Source organism: Paralichthys olivaceus, chromosome 7 (genome assembly GCF_024713975.1).
Source record: "Paralichthys olivaceus isolate ysfri-2021 chromosome 7, ASM2471397v2, whole genome shotgun sequence".
Taxonomy (NCBI): domain Eukaryota; kingdom Metazoa; phylum Chordata; class Actinopteri; order Pleuronectiformes; family Paralichthyidae; genus Paralichthys; species Paralichthys olivaceus.
In genome coordinates, this window is record NC_091099.1 from 12,235,303 (window position 1) to 12,248,763 (window position 13,461).

At 41.5% G+C, this 13,461-nt stretch overlaps 1 protein-coding gene across 1 annotated transcript in view; it reads left to right on the plus strand.

Moving 5' to 3' along the window:
- The window catches only part of igf1ra (insulin-like growth factor 1a receptor), an 80,668-nt gene that overhangs the window by 5,312 nt on the left and 61,895 nt on the right, over nt 1-13,461 (plus strand). Inside the window, exon 2 of the mRNA XM_069528566.1 lies at nt 6,182-6,745. Within this exon, the coding sequence (XP_069384667.1) occupies nt 6,182-6,745 (564 nt within the window). The remainder of the gene's footprint in view (nt 1-6,181; nt 6,746-13,461) is intronic.

Genomic DNA, 13,461 nt, shown 5'->3' on the forward strand with positions numbered 1-13,461 from the left:
CCACTGAGGGGAAGTGGCCCACCAGACCGCTGGTCAGATGACTTCCAGTATGTTGGGGATTAGGGCCAGTTGATGTGGCAGGTGTGAGAGATATGACCGCTCAGTGACGACTGGCTGCTCTCAGCAGAGAGCTGGACTTCTGTGGAAAACTTTTTAGAATAATACTGGTTAATATGCTTAAATATTTATACCAATTTTAAACATATACATTTTTGTGTTTTATTCTTCTTTCTTTGAGCAATTTTAAATCGTGAAAATGCCTAAAACAAAAAAAAACACCTCTATGTTTGGTCTGTCTCTGTAATGAGCCATTTGTGTGAAGTTGTTTGCAAGATGCTCTCAAGAAAAGTGCAAGCCAGAGTAACACAGGCCAAGCAATTAACCGACAGGTCGGCATTGGTACATAGAAATTCAAAGATCCCTCTTAATGCTACAGAATACTATAAATATATATAAATAATCATATTTGTTTCTAAAGCCATCAGTGGATTAGTAATCAACTAAAATGTAAGTAATCAGCGACAGTTTTGATGATGAGCTGTGAGTCTCTAAAATTGATTATTTGCAGCTCTGCTTGCTGTATGTTCAAATGGCTCATTCATAGTTTGATTTTCCCAGATCAGATACTCTGTCCTTAAGGTTATCTTCCTTATAACCTCCCTGAAGTTTACATATGAATGTCTCGAAATCCCAAAGATTTCAGTCCTTGATCCAGAACTCAGATTCAGAGCTTGACTCATATTTTTTTCCCAAAGAGCACATATGCTCCTAACTTGAAAAATGCAGGGGCACATTAAAACTTTAGGGGCGCAATGAAAATTTAAAATAATGTGATTTTCTTCAATAAAGGGATACACAGCGACGTTTACAAGCAGAAGGACTTTTTTGTGAATAGAAGACATGTTTTTTTAAGTTTTGTTTTAAGTTTTCAAGAATTTCTGTTTCAAGTTGTTTGGTGCTGAGTCTTTTTTATTGGGTATAAAATTGCATACTACAATTTATTTTATGCTCATTAAACAACGTGTATCTCACATATTGATAAAACACAGCTGAGGAATAGTTGCACAGCTTTTTTAATGAGCTTTTTACAAATACTGAAGGCCATGATTCAGAAATATTGTTTATAAGTAGAGAATTACTGATATGATATGAATGAAAGTGACTTAAATAACAATGTCTCACTCCGTTGCTGGTACAGTGTTGTTAAAGAGCAGGAGTTCTTGTCTCACAAACTATCTTTGACAAGTTCTGACAACAGTTTTGTTTAATAAGCTACAGTTGATGAACTACCTGCAATGTTTGTTGTTCTAACCAGTGACTTAAAACTGGCTAAAAAAACAAAGCTGCAGCTGATATTCCAATGATTATTAGTGTTGGAGCTTAGTGAATGTGTATCTACTCCCAAAGTTAGTGTCTAAACTCAAAGTCATTAATTGTTGTACCCAAATAACTCACACACTCTATGGCGAAATAGTTCTACTTTGTTCTAGATGCCAAAAAGTCTGTTCAGCCTGTTGAGACACAGCAGCTTTTGTAAGCAGGTTGTTTGTGCAGCTCTGATTTTAGCCAGCGAGCCACGTGAAATCAAGTGATTTTTTTTCTATTTAAGAGGACAACACAGTGACTGTGTCATTGTTAATGTGTTAATACCTTTTTTGATTAAAAATAGCTGCTGCTTGGGCTGAATTTTGTAATTTTAGAACATAGGACAAGATGGATAATATCCCTCGTACGTTTGATGACCAGAGGATATTATCGTCCACCGGCAGATGTAAGGGACATATCAGTTGCGTACCTCAGCGTCATCTGGTTTTTTGGCCTAGATGCTAAAAGGCTACAAGTTTTTGTTCCTTTATATATTTCACATTTCTCACACATGTAGATTCACGTGTGTGAGAAACTGTGAAATTAAATGTATCTACTTATAGGATGTGAGTAGCTGCACAGGTATGAAACACATTCAAAGCATTTTGGCTTGTTGCACCTCCAGTGGGACCACGACAAGGTCCTCAGCTGAGGGCCAACTGTCATTGATGTTTCACCCCATTAGTTTCAGAGAATCACCAAGCATGGGGGCAGTATCGGGGACTTCTACCTACCACCTGCTGTAGCTGTCCCTGTAGGATCCTTTCCTCCCCCTTGTGGTGTCTTATCAACCAGAGCCAGAACCTTCCTTGCTTTGTGTCTTCCACCAACCATTTTAGTGTCTTCTTTAGTTGGCCCCTGATACTCCTACATCCCTCAGCAGATGGCAGAATATGGAAGCCCTCCATCCTGCCTCTACTTATTCCGCCTTTGGGTCTGCATACCTTATCTTCCTTTTGTTGGCAGCTTGACTTCTTCCAGCTCCACCAGGATGGTAGTCTTTGTCTTTGCAGACATGTCTGGGTGGAAAGATTTCTATTGCTTCCGTTGTGGTGGTTAGCTTCCTGTCCTGGTTTACTTTCATGCTCCAGTTTCCGTCTGGTGTCAGGACGGTGCCCTTAGCGGGATGCTCTGCCCTCTGCCTCTTGGTCTAATGAAGGGGACCAGCTGATGTTTCAAAGATGATTGAAGAACTATTTGGCTCCAGTCAAACGGCCTCTTGGTTTTCTGCCAGTTTCCACACCACCTGGTCTTGTCGCTGTTGGTAGCAACCTTACCAACATGGTCTTACAGCTGGACAGAATGTGCTGAAGGTTGGAGTTTAGAGAATTGCAGAGGGGCATTTTTCCATGTTGCTGTACCAACAACACAGAAAGGTGGAGCTGGACAGGGTGTCGTATGAAACTCTGTCTGGCTTGTGGCATCCTCGAAATATATAAATAATTCCAGCTCATTTCCCTGTTACCCTCTCAGGTTGCCCAGGTGCTTGTTGACTTTGTCACACAGCCTTCAATTTTTAGAGCTTTCCCTCCATCTTGGCTACCTCAGTGATTCCTGACTCTCGTCTCCTTTGTTGGTTTACTCAATCTAACTTTACATGGAGTCAAGATAAATGGTGTCCATTAGCCTTGGCTTAATTTGACTGACTCACACAGGGTCATGTTTGACTGTGTGTGTACTTACAGGTGTGCGATTGTGTTTGTGTGATGACATTTCCACAGAGCACTAGGGCAAGGTTTATCAATCGTAAACATGAGCCGATGGATCCCGTTACGCTGTGGAGATATGCATGTTTACTCAGCAGTGTGAAGAGCAAATACAGACAGGGGGAGACACTGACAAACGCATGCAGGCTCATCCCTCTCTGTGGACACTGCTGATAAAATATCCACAACCTTCCTTGGTCATTGTCAGCACTTTAATGGGTTTTCCCCACTTCTTTTTGTTTATGGAATGGTGAATAAATGTTTTCTAAATCTTATTTAGGCATTGTAGTCTTCACAACAAATGGGTTGACTGGTAAGAATCAGAAATGCCTGGGGGCTTAGTTAGAGGCAATATCCTACTCAGGCCTTGTCCAAGGAAATGATTGGAATTCCTGGTACTTAACATGCCTAATGAGGAGAACAAGGGAATCACAAAGAAGAGGTTTTCCTTTCATTCTTAATTCCTTTGTCCCCATTCTTCTTTCTCTACCAACATCACTTGACTGAAAATCCAGTGGAATATCTTGTTTGCATTTTCAGTGGTTAAAAAATATATTTGCAAGCATGTAAGGTTTTCTGTTTGTCATGGTTTTATTCCAGCTTCTTAGCTATGCTGGGCAAAAACCTTATCTGTCCCTCGCCACAGAATCTCTCTATGCCCCCACCCCCTTTATTCTCTGGCCAGACACCCTCTGATTTTATTAATGCCCTCATCAGGAAGTGGAGCCTAGAGTTTCTCTTTACTAACAAACAAATTAGTCTTTGTATTGGAGTGGCTCCACCCCTCCTCCCTCTCTGGAAGGCTGGAAGAAAATTCTCAATGAAACAAAGAAGACATGCAGCTCGATGGCTCACAAGTGGATCCCAGGGGCATTGGTGTTGATTGGAGAAAGCAAATACTATTCTCTACTGGAGTAATCGTTTCTGTTCTAAATTTGGAGGAGTGAAACGGAAGCAAATTTAGCCCATTCATCCCCGTGAACAATGTGACAAGACTAGTTTAAACAAAGAACATGAAACATGGCCTTTTTTTTTGTCTCTACCGAGGGTCAACTTGGTCACAGGGACATTTTCACAGCACATACACATCCTATGGTTGAATATGCAAGGATTGGTTTTTATTTGTCATTTTTATACACTTCCTACATTCCCTTTTCCTATTTTAGAAAGACAATCTGGTGGCAGTGTTTATTTTGGGACCAGAAACAGTTTAGCTCTTTTCTTTATCCCCGAGCTGTGGTGGTTAAACAGTGTTTTGACGAGGATCAGAGACTCTTATTGAAAACATGCCTGTTTGTCTCATTGGACAGGCACTATGACAGTGTCGCTCAGTGCTACGGCGTCTTAAGCCTCTGTAAGAACATAACAGGTTTAACCAAGGAGCTTATATGTCCAGGCATTTCCTGTACTGACTGTTGAACCTTCTTTTAGACAGTTCAAAATAATGTGCGACTTGTCAACAGCAATACCTTGGTACAGAAGAACTTAACACCTTGGCTGTTAGATGAGAGCAGTGATTCCCACAGGGCTACGTAGTTGGTACTTCTGCAGTAGCTGCTTGGAGCTATGTGAAAAGATTTTGGAGAGCTCAAGTAGCCTAATTCTTAAAAAATTTAATTTATTAAGATTTAAAAAATACAGATTGAATCATTGGAACACTTTATGTGTTCATGTAATGATTGAGACTGTTGTAAAACCTTTAAGAAAACAAGGTTGGAAGACTAAAGTGCTAATGTTTCTGGATAAATGGATCAACCATTTAGCTTACATTTATAGTTGCAATAGATAGCTAACGTAATAGAAAAAATATCATAAAATAGTGTTAACATGCTGATTGAAATTGATAAACATTTGAATTGGCTTAATGTAATGGGTGATTACTGGAGATAAATGTTTGAAACAGCTAAAATGAGTGTTTTGATATCTGAAAGTCTTTTTGTTGTGTTAAATCTGCAAACTACAAAAAATATATATCTAAAAACAATAGTAAGCAAGTGGTAATGGAGACATAATTAAAAGTTAATTAGTAATGGATAAATGGTGGACATATCTAAAGTAATTGTAAATGAAAGTTAGCTAGGTGTAGTTAGCCAGATAGTAATCTTTGCTATGGTTGAAATGACAAACGTCTGCTACTCTAAGTAGTACAAATATGAACTTGACAAAACTGTAACACTATTCTATAAAAATAAGATATATTAAACAATTTCAACCTTTTTTTTATCTTAATATGATAGTTATTAATAAGAACCAGTGTAGACCTAAATCAGATCACTATGTGAAACATGGTGGGTGGTGTTAAAGATGGGGGCTCATCTGAAAACTCTGTGAAGTGAACGTACATCAGATGAAGGTTATGGAACCACCGGCTGCATTAGAGCACAATAACATTATGAAAATGTTTTTGTTACCATTCATTCCCTGGTGTGGTAATTGAGAGGCACAATTAAAGCGGAGTTGATTTTCATCAATAATAAATGGTGTCTTTATTGTTAATGTTTTGTGTGTGTGTGTGTGTGTTATTGGAGGACGCTCTAGGCACTGGGGTTTCAAGTGTTGTTTTCCAAGCACAGAGGATAGGCTTGTTCAAACAGCAGGGTTATCTGAGGTGACACATAAAACATTTTATTGAGAAATGCAGGGCTCGCGTCTGATGTGATGAATACCTGAAACCAAATAACAATTTACCAACTCAACTCTTTATTAAGAATGTGTTCACCTCAGCTGACCCTGATGATGTTCTCTCTCCCTTGTCTCAATAATAATACCTAACCAGAGAGAACACTCAGAACAAACATTAACTTCTGTTCTACAAAGTCTAAACGTTTCACGAGCTCTGTAGTATATTTGTTTGTGTGACATGTTGCCGGCTAACTTGCACCCTTACCATCTTGACTAACAGGATTATATACTTCAAGAAGATTATTATAATTAATATCTTTAGGCAAAAGTAATCCAGGTGCTAAACTATACATAGCGTTGTTGTACTCCCCACTTTCATATTACAATCATCTATGATACAAAAGAAAATAAGTAACGCTCTCTATTGTATATGATTTTTCTGAATTACATATATATTTCTTGATCATCTGTTTCTCTGTGTCCGCCAGTTTGTGGTCCGAGTATTGACATCCGAAATGACATCAGTGAGTTCAAGCGGCTGGAGAACTGCACGGTGGTGGAGGGCTACCTGCAGATCCTCCTCATCAATGACAAGACCAACAACATCCATCAAGAGGTTTTCCGCTCCCTCAGCTTCCCCAAGCTGACCATCATCACGGACTACCTGCTGCTGTTTCGCGTCTCTGGCCTGGATAGCCTCAGCATGCTCTTCCCCAACCTGAGCATCATCCGTGGGCGGCAGCTCTTCTACAACTACGCCCTTGTGATCTATGAGATGACCAGCCTGAAGGACATTGGCCTGTACAACCTGAAGAACATCACCCGGGGAGCCACGAGGATTGAGAAGAACCCTGAGCTCTGCTACCTTGACTCGGTGGACTGGTCTCTCATTATGGATGCGGAGTTCAACAACATTATCAATGGAAATAAGAAGGCTAAGGAGTGCGACAATGTCTGTCCAGGAATCATGGAGGATAACCCACTTTGTAAGAGGACGTTGTTCAATGACAACTACGACTACCGCTGCTGGACCTCTACCCAGTGCCAGAAAGGTAACCTGAAACCTATGATTTATTTAATTCTCTATCATAGCAAAAAATGTGCAGAAAGAGAGAAGCAGGCGATTTTCTAAATGTGATTTTTGCGGAATTCATTTTAATAGCGGCAATGTTTGTGCAGTGCGAGTACAGTAAATGCAGATGTGACTTTGATCGAGGTAGGTGGTTTCCAGTCATACAAACATTCTTAAATTGTGCGTTTCTCCACCAGTGAACAAGTCCCATGAATCTGTGCAGTGTTTTTCCTTCATTTCCGTCAGGCTGTAGGATTGTCCACGGGCCAGTGCAAACATTTCCTCTCTGTTCATTATAGAGACCTTGTCTTAAGATCAGGCTATTTGTGGAGTGAAGGATGGCTGCAATATAGAGCACCAGGTATTAGAAAGGCATACTCAGTTGAGGTTAAAGTCGCTCTGCCAAGAAATGAGCTAGTCTACCTGTCTGGACCATGTCAGTTAAATATTTGCCTTAGGGACTTTTTGCAATTCATGAAAAGGGGCATATTGAAGAATCTGGGGGAGGATCATCCTCGTTTAACTTTGGCCCCGCCGTGGGGTCATACTTATTTTAAAACAGTTCAGAGGAGGGTCATATCATTTATACGTCTTAATGTGTATTACATTTTAAAGTCCTCTCAGTGTGCACATTTGAATGTGTTCAGTTATGCGTTACTTGTGTTCAGTTGCAACCACAGCACTCATATCTGAGCTGCTCTTTTTCTTGCAGATTTCAGAGTGAGGGACAGCTTGTGCTTTTTGATTAGAAATTGGTACAGATCAGCCGTCTCATGCCTCTGTAAGAATTCTGTAGGAGGAGTACAAGCCTTTTGTTATATTCGTCCACAGCCTGTTTGACATTGACAAACTAAGCTGAACTGAACATAAGTTTTCTGGTAGAAATGTTCCTCTGCAGAGTTTTTTTGTTGCCGGCAGGGTCGAATTTATTTTTATTTTTTTCTTTGAATGCAATAGGAGCCATTGATGGTTTTAATTAAAAGTTCAAATTCCTTCACATACTACACTTATAAATAACAGGGAATTTTTCATGTCAACATTCAGAACAGTAATCACAGAAATTCAGAAAAGTGTGACATTTTCGACAAACACTGTAAGTGGTGGACTGGAATGGGCCAGCTGGCCAGTCGGAGCTGTCTGGGCTCTTTCGGGGCACATGGCAAGAGGTCTCAAGAGTCTTTTAGAGAGAGGGTGAAACGAGGCATTGCAGCAATGTACGGTATGAGGCAAGTAATGCATATTTGAACATGTCAGTATGCAAAGAGTAGACCCTCAAATAAAAATTACCAACCTGTAAATAGACAAATTTTGGTACTCTGATAGAAGTATGATCTCCAAGAAGTTGTCATGATCGATGCTGTTTTTTGCAGTCAATTATAACCAAGGTTGCTTTTGCTAATCACTTTCACTACATGACCTGACTTCTACTCCCTTCAGACAACTACTTCAAAAAGTAGGCATGAACACATTTCAGTGAGCCAATGCTCCATTCATGTTCCTCTGAGAGCCCATCTCCCATCTGCCCTGCCACTTATGAAGGGTAAACTATCAGCTGACTTACCAAATGCCATGCAGACAGAGCAATGCAATATCACATTCTTGGCAGAAGGTTAGCCATCTTTTATTTGGGCCAATCTTGCACCACAAGTCTTTCTGCACTGCTGTGTTATTTGCATTTGGTTTAGAGTGGTACGCAAAAAACAACCCAAGGCCTTTTAGGATTGGGACAGATGTATAAGTTGATTGGTGCCTCAGTCTTTTCCTCTCCTGTTTTCATTTTATGTTCTTCCTCCTCATATGTCTAACATCCTTTCTTTTTCTCCTTTTCAAGAAACTGTATCCACATGCCTGCTATTTTTTCCTTTCACCACCTCTCCCGTGCCCCCTCTCCTCTCCTCCTCTTGGTATGCCCCTTTATCTTGTTGACAGGCGATTCTGGATGTGTTCAAAGGCTTTTGCAGTTGTAAGTGGCATGCGTCTATTCCAGGACATAATTCAGTAGTCACAGACTTATATTGTAACACACCATCAGCAAGGCTTAAATAGTCACAAGTTGCCCATCAGTGGGGTCGTTTTGTAACCGCAAGTTACAGCAGTTTTCACTGAACATGTAGCCCAGCCTGTAATTTACCATCCATCTTACTGCTTCAGTCTGCTCCTCGAAAATAGCCTTGGTGGCCACTTGAGGATGCTGAGGCCCAAACAGTATGTTGATTTTTTTTCTTTACATTTGGAAGCTTGTGCCTGTAATGCCTGCTGCCTTTTTCTTTTTTCTCCTGGAACGTGCATGTAGCATATGGTCATGCACACCCTGAATGACGAGATGTAAAAATAAAATGAGACAGGAACTATAAAAACATTTTGATTTTGATTGATTTTTTTGAATGGTCCAATCGCCCACAGAAGCTGTGACCCACCTGGATTTGTCCTGTTTCTGGATTTTTCTGGTGTATGTGTGGAAATTGCCCCTTAAAAGCCATTTAGATGCTGATAACAAGATGCAATAGAGCAACATATTGCCTCTCGTCTTTTCATTGCTTAGCTTTGATAGTTAGCAGATCCTTACTAGTTTATTTTAATGTAGTTTATCTGCAGGCGAAATGGTGATGTCAGTGTTGCAGCACAGGCTTTGTGTACCATTTCCATGTATTTGTTTAGTTTGCATAGACCATTAACACACTAGTACTTGAGTAGAGACCGGCCATTTGTATCTCTCTCTTTCTGGAGTCTGAATATCAACGCTGTGCCGTAACTCATATGAGTAAATAAAAGATAAAAAGACGGATGTTTTGTCCTTCGTGAATAGGATTGGGTCAACTCTTGATTTGGCATTGAGAACTTGTTCAGACTCCTCTGTACCATTGTTTTCTATTCTCTCATCTGTGTGAAATAATGGTGGGAAAATGTTCCTCTGCCTTGTCTCTATAGGGGTCCTGTGTAAAGCTCCCATGGTCAGTCAAGAGTTTCAATCACCACCCTCCTTCACCCCTGGGAACCCTATAGAACAAACAGTGGAAATCAAACTTGCATAATTTCCCTAGTGACTGTGTGTGTCTGCAGAAAAGATAGTTTATGATTGTGCCTCTGTTTATGAGCCCCATGCATGTGTGATCCATATACAATGGCCAAAGTGGACAAAGACAAGCACATTAAAAAAAATTCTACATTGTGCAAGCATGTAGCATTTGCAATGACCTTCAAGTCAGGTCCCACAGCAGATACTTTGTAGTGTTTAGCAGTGTTGTTCTCACATATCAGACTTGTGAGGCAGGGCAGGAGCATTGTTTGAGGCGATTCACTGCTCTCGGAGGCCCAGGCCAAGGTCAGGGTAAATGCATTCATCTAGAGGGCCTTGAGGTCTCAAGGCTGCAGATAATGGCTTCAGGGTGGGACATAGTGGGGAAAAAGGAGGAGTTACTGAAACAATAATAGGACACAATGAAGCTAGAGTGGGTCCGTGATATGCGTTAGAATCCCAGGCTTTTTGCGCAGATAATGTTTCTCATCCTGCCTCTTTTAAAGGCTTGATGTGTCTACCTCTCCCCTTCTTGCTTAAGATTCCTCTCTCCTCCCTCCACCCCTCTGCATAATTGCCTTGTTTTTCTCCAGTACAGATGTTCCTTCAAGGGCATGCAGTGGTTTTCTAGTCAATACGGCCGCTCTCCTCTTTAATTACACTACATGAGGGAGCGCTGTCTGCCTAGCACACTACCGTAGCCTCTGGGCCTTTTTGTGCTTCATGGAGCAACAACAAAAACTCTCTTTCCATATGTTTGTCCACTCACCAGATTCTGTTCCCCTACAACAGTTTGGGGTGTATTCGATGAGCTCCTTTGGATGTGACTGTGAATCTGATGTAGGGCAGAGGAAGCCATGTTTATGCTGTGCTTGTGGCAGGATGGAAGCAAACGGGAGTGACAGTGTAAGGAAATGCAGATTGGAGCAGAGGTTGGTTCTGGGTGCTTTTTAGTGGTGGGCAGTGATGCGTAGAAAGGCCCTGACTGAGGAGCGGTACGCAGGAGGAGGGGCACTGAGGGGAAATGTCAGACAAATGTCAAGTATACAAGCTCAATAGCAAGCTCATCCTTAAGCGCAGTGCTCGGAGGGCTGAAAAATGCCCTCCCTGTGTTATTCATCCCACCTTCTCCCTATTCCTCGTAAATTCGCCCCTGCTCTCCTGTCGCTGCTCTCCCCCTCTTTGTACATGCTGTCTGTTTGTTTCTTCTTCACCAGCGTTCTCTACTTCACTTAACCTCAACCTGGATCCTATCTCTGATTTTTCCTGTCAGCTGTTATGCTGGTGTTTCCTCCTCTATTTTCACCTCCCTCTTCTCTGCAGGGCTTATCAGGGGCTGTTAACAGCTCCGGCTGTCAGATATCTCTCCACTGTTTACTTGTCGGAGGCATTCTCTCAACACTGCAGCGGTCGTAGCCCACCAGCTAGTTTGGCCAGGCCCTGGATCTCTTGATGTGCTGTTTGCTTTGAGTTTTTGAGAATCCTATGACTAAAGAGTGTCTGGCCTGCTCAGGTCTGTGTGTTTGCTGCAGACAGCCCTGCCTTCTACATCTGGAGCTCAGGCAAAGCCAGGTCCAGAGGCTTTTACAATTAGACAGATGAACAGGAAAGCAAGCTGCTGTTTTCAGGCCTAGCCTGAGGGCTGCTTAGTCTTCATAGCACCACGGGGAGGCACACACACACCCACCCACACACACACACACCCCCACCCACACACACACACACCCCCACCCACACACACACACACCCCCACCCACACACACACACACCCCCACACATTTGCTATACGTCCCATAGCTCTCGTCTCCTTTGTGTGACAGAATATAAATGTATGGTATGCTCAGCCTTGCAGGCATTCTGTTCTAGTATTTCAACCCATACCTTGTGTTGCTCTCTGATTCTAGGGAACATCATGTCCCCCAATGTTGTATTTTGATATTGACAGACAAATGTGAGAAGCCAAGTCCACCTGTGAATGTAATAATTCAAAATGTCCACAAACTGAAACTGTTTTTGCTCTTTGAGCAAACAAAACTGAGGTGTAACTGGGGTGAGAGTGGTGAGTTGTCAGTTTGCGCCTGGGCCATAGTGATGTAAGGTCAATTTGACGTAAGGGGACCTGCTGTCTTGTTTTGCCACAGACAGTCTCTGCTCTGTGTGCCCTTGTCCTGAACCCAGAAGAAACTCAGCAGAGCGAAAGCATTCGGGAGAGCTCTCTGCCACCGGCCTGCAAGACTTTTGCATTTGATAATATGTTTACTTCCTTCTTGCCAGAGACCCACTTGATATCTCTGGTCTTAGTGCAGTGACTGAAGCCCACTCCACTGCGAGGGAGAGCACTTTATTTTAAGAGATGCAGCTGATGGGCAGAGACAATCTTACACTGTAGCTGTTTAAAAAAAAAATATATATATATATATATATATTGGATATATTGGATCCAGTTTAAAGGAAGGCTGGTGTCGTCAGGTTGTATCTTAAAGAAAAATCTTACACCAAAACCAACATTTTATTTGTTGTAGATAAATAATATCACTTATCATTAAAACAAGGCAAAGTCATTTTCTGAAACATTTTTGCATTCTAGTTTTCTTTGCAAACTTTACTCTAAAAAGAGTATATTGTGAATTCTTTTGGCCTAGTCAAATTTCTTCACAGATTCAATCTGCTAGTAAGCACTTAAAGCAGTAGAATGACATGTAACTCAAAATGAACTTCAGTCCCCATGTTCATCTTAATGTTAAATGATGTGGTAGTTTTTGGATCCCACAAAAGGTGTATGGCTCTGCACACACAGTATTTGTTAATGGGATCAAGTCATAGTAGGTTTTGTCTTTACATGCAAAATATTGTATGGAATGTCAAAGGTTTTAGCACAGTTCCATGCCAACTAAGATATTTTGCGTTGTTTCCATTTTCACTGTTTTTCTGGCTCTCTACGCTGATTTATTTAATCATAAAGTTATTGACAGCAGAATTAAAAAATAGTCAGAGAGAAAACAGATTGACCATCATCCAAATTTATAAGTAGGGAGATGGAACTGTGTGAAACTAATGCTTCCTTTGTGCTGGCTACAAACTAGATATATTGACACTTTAAGTACAGGGCATGTATGTTAGGAGACTGCCCCTTTAAATGTATAAGGTAGAAATTCCTGCTGGCTTAGTCATCACAGTTGTGAGGGGATAAAGAGGGGGAAACACGCAGCACAGGCTGTATGTGCAGAGCCATACAGAAAGAATTTGTTGGAAATGAGGAGGAGTTCAATTGAAGGCGGCGATGATATTAATGTGGGTGTCGCCTTATTTTGTGTTAACGCAAGGGTGTTGTGAGATAAGTGGGCCGATTTCACATGGTCCATCTGTCAGTCGTTTTTTTGTTAACCAACATCCATCAGCAGACACGAGGAAGCTTTTAAATATTTAATAGCTTTTCTGAAGCTTATCAAACTCCTGTGGTCATAAGGAAGGGAAGAAGAAAAGGGCTCAAATTCCAAGTCTTGAGAGTCCGGTGCTTTCCTGGGGGCACGCTCAGCAACATGACTCAGTGCCCATACATCCGCTGTTTCCACGAGGCATGAACTGCTCGCCTGCGCTCTGCTCCATTTTGTACAAAGCTCAGGCAGCGTGCCATTGTAAGTGCCAAAGTGATGGCACTCATGTCGATCAGACTCATTCAT